This window comes from Oncorhynchus kisutch, linkage group LG24 (genome assembly GCF_002021735.2).
Source record: "Oncorhynchus kisutch isolate 150728-3 linkage group LG24, Okis_V2, whole genome shotgun sequence".
In the NCBI taxonomy this organism is placed as follows: Eukaryota; Metazoa; Chordata; class Actinopteri; order Salmoniformes; family Salmonidae; genus Oncorhynchus; species Oncorhynchus kisutch.
In genome coordinates this window covers 18,145,579-18,157,694 of record NC_034197.2, presented here as the reverse complement: position 1 = coordinate 18,157,694, position 12,116 = coordinate 18,145,579, and the positions used below count along the sequence as shown (strand labels likewise).

Genomic DNA, 12,116 nt, shown 5'->3' with positions numbered 1-12,116 from the left:
TGTGTCCCCGTGGATGGTGATCTCCCTGGTAACTAGGATCGTAAAGTAGTTTCAATGAATCCTGCATTTTATTGTGTTTGTGTGTTTGTATGTGTGATGCATTAGAGGAGACCATATGCCTTCAAGCGTGTCATGAGGGAGTGCATTTTTATTGATGCTCTGCCACAGCATCAAACTTAACATGCAAATGAGTGCGAGCCACCGGCCCAGGCTCGAGCAGAGGCTCAATGACATCATCACCATAGCAATGCTTATTGAGAACATGTGGGAGCAATCTTGCCATGCCAATCACTCATGTCTCACGTTGCAGTGGCGTCGTCGTGGCAGGGATGAGGCAAAGGAGGCCGTTCTCCAACAGCGTAACAGCTGCTCTGCAAGCTGGCCTCTAATATCGCTTATAAGGAGAGAATTGTTATTTGCATATTGTATTGGCAGGAAGGTACCCCACGCATCTCTTATCAGTGATTATGACACCACCATGTTAACAGTGGTTGTACAGCAATTTCACAGCTGAGAGGAAGTAGAATAATTGTATTTTCCAAGTGATTGAATTGAACACCGTGCGCTGGGATTTTTCTCCCTGGTTCCTTGCAGTGTACATGGTGTAAGTGGGAAGACAAACTGCAATTTCAATGTTATTGAATAATTGGTTTCTGGTGGAAGATTTAATATCAGGCCCTTAGCTCCTTTACCATGAAGTTTGTAATGATATATCTCATGCAGAGGTCACTGTGAATTAACATTATTAACCACATGATCTTCCTAATTGTGCTCTTCAATTCTGAAAATGTTTGCTCTAACCTGTTTCCTTGAACAGCCCATAAAACAAAATAGATGTAACTTATCATCACATTTATCCATCTCTAAACACAAGACATTTAAGTTAGTAAATATGAGAGTACATGTGTGGCTGCAACCGAGTGAATTATTAATTATGTGAAGAAGATAATTGTGGTGATTTATGACAAAAGTCCTCAAATCCAAATTCTATTCCCGATGGATTGTGCTACAGTGCCTTCAGAAAGTATTCACACCCCTTGACTTTTTCCACATTCTGTTGTGTTACAGCCTGAATATATTTTGGGGTCACTGGCCTACACACAATACCCCAAAATGTCAAAGTGGAATTATGTTTTTCGACAATTTTACAAATTAATAAAAAAGTGAGAAGCTGACATGTCTTGAGTCAAGTATTCAATAATTTTGTTTAGGCAAGCCTAAATAAGTTCAGAGTAAAAATGTGCTTAACAAGTCATAGAATAAGTTGCATGGACCTATGTGAAGTAATAGTGGTTAATGTTATTTTTGAATGACTACCTCATCTCTGTACCCCACACATACAATTATCTGTAAGGTACCTCAGTCGAGCAATGAATTTCAAACACAGATTCAACCACAAAGACCAGGGAGGTTTTCCATTGCCTCGCAAAGAAGAGCACCTATTAGTTATTAATTACACGTTGGATGGTGTATCAATACATCCAGTCACTACAAAGATACAGGTGTCCTTCCTAACTCAGTTGCCGGAGAGGAAGGAAACCATTTAGGGATTTCACCATGAAGCCAATGGTGACATAAAACAGTTAGTCTAATGACTGATAGGAGAACTTAAACAACACTAACCTAATTCACTGAGCAAAAAAAAAGGAAACCTGAACAGAATAAAAATATTCCAAAACATGCATCCCATTTTCAACCAGGCACTATATTAATACTGCAAAATATGTGGCAATGCAATAAGCTTTTTCTCCTGAATACAAAGTCTAATGTTTGGGGCAAATCCAATACAACACATTACTGAGTACCTCTCTCCTCCTCTTTTTTTTACTTGAAAATCTATGGCAAGACCTGAAAATGGTTGTCTAGCAATGGCCAACAACCAATTTGACAAAGCTTGAAGAATTCTGAAAAGAATAATGGGCAAATTTTGAACAATCCAGGTGTGGAAAACGTCTGTAATCGCTGCCAAAGGTGCTTCTACAAAGTATTGGCTCAGGGGTGTGAATACTTTATGTACATGAGATATTTCTGTATTTAATTGTCAATCAATTTGCAAAATAATCCAGAAAGCATGTTTCCACTTTGTAATTATGGGTATTGTGTGTAGATGGCTGAGGGAAAACATTATTTTTAATCAATTTTGAATTTGGGCTGTAACACAACAAAATGTGGAATAAGTCAAGGGGTATTAATACTTTCTTAGGGCACTGTATATCCCACAGTCTGTCCACTGTATGTGTTGTGTGCAACTGTGCATCCAGGGCGAAGAGCGCATCCTGTCAGTTTGGCACTGTCCAAGGGGCTGATTGTGCAGTGCTGTGTCCTTGGTCCCTGAAATGGCTGTGATGTGTCTGTGTGCTTTTACGACCAGACCGGAGACAATATCCTATGTTAGGCTTTACGATCAGGAAAATATTTTCCCCCAAAGCTATGAATTGTCCTCAATATACCTCTTTCTCAAATTCTATCTTAACTGTCACGTGGAGCTGAATACATTAACTGTGCATTGGACACTTAGCCAATAAAGAAAACTCCAGTTATTGGAATCCTGATTAGCAACATGTGACTGATGTAGGCAAAGACATTAATAAATTCTCCACCTGTTGATGTCCTACCAGGGTTAATTGAACATGTTAATGAATGTGTTGCATCAGTTGTCTTAGTTTGTTTTTGTATGCTATAAATGCAGACAGATAGATAAAGTTTGTCAAATATGGATGGTCCTACAGCTTTAAGAATGACCGTCTTGTAAAAGTTTAATGAACAAATAACCTGCTAAGATCATTCCGCCTAATTGATATTCCCCATTGCAAGGCACTCACTCCCCTTTCTGTGTGTGAGGAGAAATCTCCCTCCGCCGCATCCAGAGCCGAACGAGCTGAAGCGAGGTATCAATCAGCGATTTGCACTAGAGGGTGGCTGCACCATCAAACCGCTTCATATCTGCGATCTGCGCTTTTGTTTAAAATCCGGGTCTATCTATACAACACGTTGCCTGGATTTTATCTTGTAAACTTAGTACACCTAATGTGAGAGAGTGGCAAAGAATACGGAATCTCAAATAAAAGAGATGGGAGCCTTTGGGGTAATAGTAGGGACTTTACATTACATGGGACTCTACATCCAACTTAGTGCCTCCACAAGGCAAGGTGGACATGCAGAGGTAGAGAACCACATCTCCGGGAACGGTACGTTTCTGTCCTAATGTTTTATTCGGTTAAATTCTAATGATATTAGTGTGCAACATGCGGAAAGGAACAATTGACAGTAAACACCAGGAAGATACTGCGGTTATAGGGGGAGAGTAGACTACGATCAGGGCGGAGGCAACTGATGCAAAGGTGTTTTTCTTTATAAAGGGAACACCTGAGGTAGAAGGATGAGGGATTTATATTGCACATTAATATTACCGGTAGTCAAGCGCCGGCAGCTAATTCATGTTCTATATGCACTGTTATTGAACTTTTTTCATTTGTTTATGTACAAATCTGTAGATACCGTTTTTTCTGTGAAATAAAAGTTCATACTTAGCACACTGACAATCCTATTTACGTCATAGCAGGACAATGGTGGGGTCAGAAATATTATGACGAAAATACCTCGTGAGGGTGCAACTCTCCACATTGCTGAATGACATATTGTTATTGAAAATGTAATGTTCATCTCAATCAACTGTATTTATCCAAATATATGTGTGTGGAAGCTATCTATTTCTTTCAACTAAACTGTGTCTGCTGGGTTGCTTTTATTTTGGCCTCGTAATTGTATAGTTACAACAATGTAATGAGCAGCTTCTGAAAATTAACCGTTGAAAGAACGAAAGAATTGAATACATCAAGCCTATATTCTGACACAATACTCATCTTTTTTCAGAATGTAGTGGATAACAAGTGCCATTTAAGCAGTGGGTAGTCCAATAATAGGCTACAATGGTCAAAATGCTGTTACTAACTGGAGGATTCAAACATCTCTCTCTTATGATGCACCAACATTCTCTCTGGCTTCCTGCAGTCTATTTTACAGTTAGTTGCATCACTCAGATAAACATGTATTGTCTGGGTTCATCATCATCTGTTTGAGATTCCAGCTGCTTGGTTGTCAGCTCAGCAGATGTGTGGGCAGAAGTTTGGCATGTGTAGAAAAATGGACTGTCGAGAAGAGAAGATTGCGTGTGAGGCTAAGTGCCTCCATGCCCTTGAGCAAGATACTGATGATACCCCGGAACAAAGTGTAACATCAGATTCTTACTTCTGCCAGCACTATTTCTAACGTCACTATTATGCCCACTGGTATTACTAGCAGATACTAGTATGATAACATGCATGGTATCATTTCTATGGTTGGGATGTGTGAAGTATAGTGTGATGTTGGGTGGTATGATCAGGGACGGAAGTGAGATCTCTCTGATGACTCATTAACTTTTCATTTAAGGAAAAGCAGAAGAGGAAAACTGCAGAGGAGGAACATTGCCTCACCAGGGCTCGTTAGTCCACCATGGAAAAGCTTAAGACGGGGAATATGTTGCGCTGATAAAACTTTATCCAAGTAACCCAGTTTGAAAATGGGAAGCACCTTTGGTGTCCAAAATGAATGTGCAGAAAAAAAGCTTACATTTGTATCAGGGTGTGAACCCTAATTACCTGCTCCTCCAGGGTGTGTGGGTAAACCTCTTGCCAGTGGGCTGGAACCAGATAGACCAGGATGACATGCAGGTCACACTATTACAGACAGCCAACTGTGTCCATCCACCGCTTGCCATCACCTCTACAGATGCATGAATCTCCCACTGCTTCTGACCTAAGTTAGTGGTAACAGGGATAGCATAGAGCGGGTAAACTGGCCCAGAAAGGCTACAAGGTGGGCTAAATATTATAATATAATGTCCCTGCAGTCATTGTGTCGGTTGACATGATCCATTATTTGTAGTTCACTACAGATTTTCTGAATGCTGCAGTCTGCATCACCAACTGTTATGCAGAGGGATTTTTTACAGTGCATTCTGACAGTATTCAGAGCCCTTGACATTTTCCACATTTTGTTACGTTACAGCCTTATTCTAAAATGGATTAAATTTAAAAAATCCTCATCGATCTACACACAATAGTGACAAAGCGAAAAATGTTTTTTTAGACATTTTTGCAAATACAAAACAGATACCTTATTTACATAAATATTCAGACCCTTTGCTAAGAGACTCAAAATTGAGCTCAGGTACATCCTGTTTCCTTTGATCATCCTTGAGGTGTTTCTACAACTTGACTGGAGTTCTCCTGTGGTAAATTAAATTGATTGGACACGATTTGGAAAGGCACACACCTATCTATTTCAGGTCCCAAAGCAAAAACCAAGCCATGAGGATGAAGTAATAGTCCGTAGAGCTCCGAGACAGGATTGTGTCAAGGCACAGATCTGGGGAAGGGTACCATAACATTTCTGCAGCGTTGAAGGTCCCCAAGAACACAATGGCCTCCATTATTCTTAAATGGAAGAAGTTTGGAACCACCGCCCGGCCAAACTGAGCAATCGGGGGAGAAGAGCCATGGTCAGGGAGGAGACCAAGAAACCGGTGGGAGCTCCAGATTTCCTCTGTGGAGATGGGAGAAGCTTCCAGAAGGACAACAATCTCTGCAGCACTCAACAAATCAGGCCTTTATGGTAGAGTGGCCAGACAAAAGCCACTCCTCAGTAAAAGGCACATGACAGCTCGCATGGAGCTTGCCAAAAACCACCTAAAGGATTCTCAGACCATGAGAAACAAGATTATCTGGTCTGATGAAATCAAGATTGAACTCTTTGGCATGAATGCCAAGCGTCATGTCTGGAGGAAACCTACAGTGAAGCATGGTGGTGGCAGGATCATGCTGTGGGGATGTTTTTCAGCGGCAGGGACTGGGAGACTAGTCAGGATCAAGGGAAAGTACAGAGAAATCTTGATGAAAACCTGCTCCAGAGTGCTCAGGACCTCAGACTGAGGCGAAGGTTCACCTTCCAACAGAACAACAATCCTAAGCACACAGCCAAGACAACGCAGGAGTGGCTTCGGGACAATTCTGAATGTCCTTGAGTGGCCCAGCCAGAGCCGGACTTGAACCCGATTGAACATCTCTGAAGAGACCTTAAAATAGCTGTGCAGCGATGCTCCCCATCCAACCTGACAGAGCTTGAGATGATCTGCAGAGAAGAAACTCCCCAAATACATGTGTGCAAAGCTTATAGCATCATACCCAAGAAGACACTAGGCTGTAATCGCTGCCAAAGCTGCTTCAACAAAGTACTGAGTAAAGGGTCTGAATACTTATGTAAATGTGATATATCATTTTTATTTTATTTTATACATTTGCAAACATTTCTTAAAAACCTGTTTTTGCTTTGTCATTATGGGGTATTGTGTTTTTCACCTTTATTTAACCAGGTAGGCTAGTTGAGAACAAGTTCTCATTTGCAACTGCGACCTGGCCAAGTTAAAGCAAAGCAATTCGACACATACAACAACACAGAGTTACACATGGAATCAACAAAACATACAGTCAATAATACAGTAGAAGAAAAGAAAAAGTCTCTATACAGTGAGTGCAAATGAGGTAAGTTAAGGAAATAAATAGGCCATGGTGGCGAAGTAATTACAATATAGCAATTAAACACTGGAATGGTAGATCGGCAGAAGATGAATGTGCAGGTAGAGATACTGGGGCGCAAAAAACAATGGGGTGAAAAAATCTATTTATTCCATTTTAAAACAAGGCTGTAACGTAACAAAGTTTGGAAAAAGTCAAGGGGTCTGAACATTTTCAGAACGCACTGTATCTAGCCAATCAAATGACATGAATTAATCAATTAAGTGCTGAAGAGGAGAGAAACAACCATCCTGCAACTCCCACATAGAGACTGAGACACTGAGAGCCAACAGTGTACAGATTATGAATATACCGGTAATATTATTTAAACCGATAGGTTATTGAATAAAATATGACATGTCAAGGCAGATTTTTCAGATTTCCTTTTCAACAATAATATGGGCCGCTATATAACAAACAGCCACCTAACGTCCATGTCCTCTCTCTGCTCTAGGCCTACAGTCACTCCTGCTTCAGCCTTAGTAGTTTCTGTTGACTATTCATCAAGCCAGGCTCACGCTGAGCAGGAGAGGCTGACAGGCTAGTCTCTGGTCTGCTCTCAGTGGTGGGCTCCTTTCCCTACCATGCTCAGCCAGGAGGAATCAACTTGGGACAGATGTCCCTCTGGTGGGAAGGGTACGCATGATAAGCTGCTCTGAATGGCACACTTCCTTTCCACTCCCTATTTTATGAGTGGGTATAATATATGTTAGATGTTTAGATGAGCCTGTAACTGCACTACAAAAAAATATGCTTTGCAGTCGTATAGAAGCTTTTTGAGGGCCATATAAGAAGCGAACCATTTCACTATTTTTGGTTCTATATACCAACATTTCTCCTAGCAGTGGGTAATGCAGGGAAGCCTTGTTGACCAAAAGGTTCCAGTAGCATAAAGTACAATTTACATTCGTTTTTTTGTCATTTAGCAGACACTCTTATACAGAGCAACTTAGGGTTAAGTGCCTTGCTCAAGAGCACATCAACAGATGTTTCACTTAGTAGGCTCAGGGATTCGAACCAGCAACATTTCGTTTACTGGCCCACGCTCTTAACCACTAGGCTTCAGACCTGCATTGAATGGACAGGGCACTTATTGCAGGCCTCCTGATACAACCTCCTTACCATTTCTCCCTCTCTCTTTCTCTCCATTTCCTTTTCCTTTCTCTTCAAACGCAGCCCATTACAAACTGTAGGGTCAGCCAGCAGTCATGCAATGTGTTTTCTCTCTGTGTATTCAGTTCTGATGGCTCTTGTGGAGTATAAGCGCCTCAAAGTGAACCAGTTTTTTCCTTGTCATTTCCCTTTCATGTCCTTATGTCTCTGGCCAAACATATCCCCAGAGCACTTTGGAGAAGAAAATATGTGCCTTTTGACTGGCAATACAGAGTCACAGTCTCTGTCCCTTTCATGCAAGTATCTCTGGAAGTCACCAATTCTCCCTGGCTCTCCCCACAGAGAACAAACCATATTTCCTCTATATTTCCTCCAGCCTTGATCATAAGACGACTGGATGGAGTGATCCTTCTGGGCTCTGGTTGGAAGAGTGGGCAAGCTTATCTCACATTAGACACATGACTGCTGTGGTGGCTATCGCAGACCTCCTGGAGAGGACTTGGCAGGGCTCATATGTTGGCAGTCAGCGTGAATAGTGGAGTCATGTTGATTTGCTTTAGTGGAGTCGAACTGAGATTTGCTTCTCCAAATAGCTTGCATGCCCCCATGGGTGTCCCGAAACGAACCAATGAAGACAGCAGCTTGAGTAAATGTTTGAAGTATAATACCTCTTTGTTTTTAAGGACAGGCCACGTTAAAAAATCTTTTTAATTTATGTTTTTTCTTTACATGTGGCTTGTTCTTGAAAACAAAGAGTTATTATATTTTTTGGCAGTATTAGGTGTGAAGTGATCAGTTAATAACAGACATATGTACTGAGTTAGAAACTTCACCACGGGAACTACTTTGTGCAACCTTGAAGACTAATATGGATTGACATCAGTGTCACATCACTGATGGGCATCAACAAATTATTACTCCCATTATCAGCATTACACAACATTCAAGGGCTTGGAGAAAACAACTTTGTTTAGCAGTTATGATTATACTTTTTTGTTGTTGTAATCAGGCAGATTAATTTGATTATTTTGTAAACATGAGATGGATTTAGGTCACACCAGTAAAAACACATGTATGTTACTGCTTTTCAATAGGCTTACAGTATGTTGCTACTGAACGCATGTGGGCTAGTTTGCAGTATTATTCAATCTGGTAGCCTACACAGTGTGTTGAAAAACAATGTTATCAGTGTGGAAATACAACGTTAACCAGCCATCATGATCCCGTCCACCATATCAGAGGCCTGGCTCAATTAGAAGGCTGGCCTGGGGCCATGTTGAGACAGGGACATCCATTATACCGTTTCTCTTTCTCGCCAGTGACCAGCCCTAATTATGCTGCTGTGGAGCGGCTGGTTCACACACAGTGGGTGAATGGAGACCCAGCAGCACTGTTCAATCATCTCATTCTGGGAATGGGCTGGCTCAGCCAGAGGGGGTGATGGTAATACACAGGAGACTCACTTTTTCTGTTTCTCTTTGTATTTATAGTGTGTTCCATGGTATTTTCTTGGTTTTAATGATCTACAAGGCTGTGTTTTACACACTAAGCAAGTGTAGAAAGGTTGGAATAACTGAGAGAAATTTAGTACGAAAGGCAATTTGACAACAGGGAATTGATATCTGCACGCATGTTGCATGTTATTCACAGGATTGTTTAAAACCCAACCATTAGCTCCTGTCTGGCTTTCATATCCAATGTTTCTGTCTTTTACCTGTCCCTCTAATTGCTGACAGTAATATTTTAAAGGCTACTTGGTATTTCAAAAGGCTAGTGGGCTGGATAGCTTGCACCTATCAGTAATGTAGAATGGTGAAGTACATTTTTCTGTGGTTTTGTATTGCTTGACTGCACACACCTCCTGCTCAGAGCTAATGCTCCCTTCAGCAATGGTTCTGTCTCTATCCAGTTACTTTGCTGTTAGATTGGTGCTTTGGCCAAGGACGGCGGGCCTATTACAATGATATGTTCACAAATATAGCAAATAGAGATGTTGCTAATTAGATCGTCCTCTGGCTATCATATACACAATTATGCAATACCATGACATTCAGCCATCTGACTACACTGATGCATTAGTAGTGTTGGTTACAATGATGGATAGTTAATAGCAAGTTTTTGTCCCCAGTTAGATGTGATTGAAGTCATCGCTTCAGTTGACGGCATGGAGGATAACATTTAGAAGGGCATTTAGCTAAAAGAGATGATACATTCTACTGCAGATAAATTATTATTAGGACATCGTATTCACAGAGTCACTTTTGATTAGCGGCCAAAGAAATGAGCTTATGTTTTTTTAGGTTTTTTTTAGGGTGTTGTTACCATATCTGGATGTCTGGGGACTTTTCTGCAGACGGTTGATGTGTTTCGGCCTATCAAATGTGACACTTTTGATAGGCCGTTGTTTTTCTTTTTAATATGGCACGTCAAAGTCATTGCTGCTCTCTCTCTACAGTCATGCTGTCAAAGGCTCCACTGATGTGGCATAGAGAGAGACTGTTGAAAGCCGGTGTTCTGTACTTTTCAATGAAAAAGAGACCGTCTCAGAGTTCTCAGAAGTGTTTTATTTCAAATGGATTAAATGGGTGGTATGAGAAAGTGGGACAGGCATATTATATTTATCTGGTTTTCTGTTCTTATGTGAAGGATATTGACTGGTATTCAGCCATAGGTGGCTGGTGGCACCTTAATTGGGGAGGACGGGCTCACAATGGCTGGAACGGAAGGAATAGAATGGTATTTAATACCACTTAATATTTTGATTTCATTCTATTCCAGTGATTATTTTGAGCCGTCCTCCACTCACCAGCCTCCTGTGTAGCAGTCATTAAATAGGCTAGCTCATCAAACATGGAGTTCATGGTAAGCTAGGGTTGAGCAATAAGAACAACTATGCAATGGATCAAGTGAGAATCCAGGTTTTCAGTGTACCTTTAATTTATATTGAGAAATCATGTTAATTATCAGGTTGCAAACATGTAACAATTTGACAAAATCGCTCCCGATCTTGTGTTTACCTTTTGGAAACCGCAAATCACCTTTTGCTATTGTATTAGATAACACAGAATTTTCCAAGTCTTTCCTGTCTATATAGGACTTCCGACTTGCAGTCCACAGTGGCCCGGCCAGCTTGCTTCTGTCAGATTCCCTTTATTTCAGATGAGCGCTAAACATAAGCAGTGAGTTACATCATTCATCAAAGTCACCACAAGTGAAGGGAGATGAAAAAAAAAGACAGCATGGCTGTTTTGTTAAATCCCTGACTACATGTTCTCAAAAAAGGCCCTGTTTATTTCTTATTTTTGGTGTCAGGTTGCCCCATGAGCATCTCCTTAGGAACGCCTGAGGAGGAGGAGAAGCTGATTTAAGTGGAGGTGAATTTCAGTAGCACTGTCGGGCAATTTCAGTAGCACTGTCGGGCAGACTTCCAGCTCTTCTCCTCTCCTGCTCTCCTATCCTGGCCCTGGCTGGCTCTCTGAGCTATCAGCTCTCCTCTCAGTCTCAGCTGCTGGAGAGAGAGGCTCCTGGGTGCATTAGGAGGGCGAGAAGATTAGATACCAAACGCTGATATCTCTCGTAGCGCTGCATCACACCATTTGTATCTGGCCCCAGAGAGCTGGCTTGGATGGCTGCTGGCTAGCTAGCTGGCTGGGGAGATTTAAAGAGGACGAGCAAAAATACGCTCTTTTTTGTTTTCTATGTTCCTTTCTTTTTTTTACATGAAGGTTCAAAGGGTTTCAGTGGATTACACACCTTTAACAGGCTGTGTCGGCTGTTGTGTGTGGATGTATAGTGATGAGTGCATTTTGAACCCAGATAGAGGTTCTGGATAGCTACTGTATGCCTTTCCGAGGAAGTACTGTTGTGATTATTGATGGTCCCATCTCTGAGGTGAGGTATTTGCCTCTGAATTCATTGATTGTTGTGGGGAGGCTATTTAATCGCTCTCCTTCGTGACGGATGAAACACAGTGGAAACAGTGCCATGGAGGAGACACTAGTTGCATACGTCTGGACTCAACGGCCCCCTGTCTCAAAGGATACTGCTTGCATATTGTTAAGCAGGCAGCTCAGCATGGGGCTCAGTGTTTGTCTGTCATGTGACCTTTCTTTTTTATACAACAGAAATATCACTCATTTGGTACAGTGTTTAACCTAGTTGAATATTTTTCTGTCCTTTTAGCTCAGCCAGAAATTCTATGAAACAGTGACAGAGTATTTAACACATTCTCCCACTGGAGAGTTTTTGCAGTGTTGGTTTTTAAGACATTTAGATAATGATGATATTCTTACCAATTTCTCCCAAATGCTGTAACAAGAAAAATGCTTTGTATGCACAACAACAACCAATAAACACCCTTCTGTAAATCGCTGAAATGAACGCATGGAA

The 12,116-nt window shown here is 41.3% G+C and overlaps 1 protein-coding gene across 1 annotated transcript in view; it reads left to right on the top strand.

Annotated features, from left to right (window-relative positions):
• The first annotated feature begins 2,861 nt into the window (after positions 1-2,861).
• Positions 2,862-12,116, top strand: part of LOC109869577 (V-set and transmembrane domain-containing protein 2-like protein) — a 32,452-nt gene continuing 23,197 nt past the window's right edge. The window contains exon 1 of the mRNA XM_020459803.2: positions 2,862-3,188. Within this exon, the coding sequence (XP_020315392.1) occupies positions 3,071-3,188 (118 nt within the window). The 5' untranslated portion in view covers positions 2,862-3,070. The remainder of the gene's footprint in view (positions 3,189-12,116) is intronic.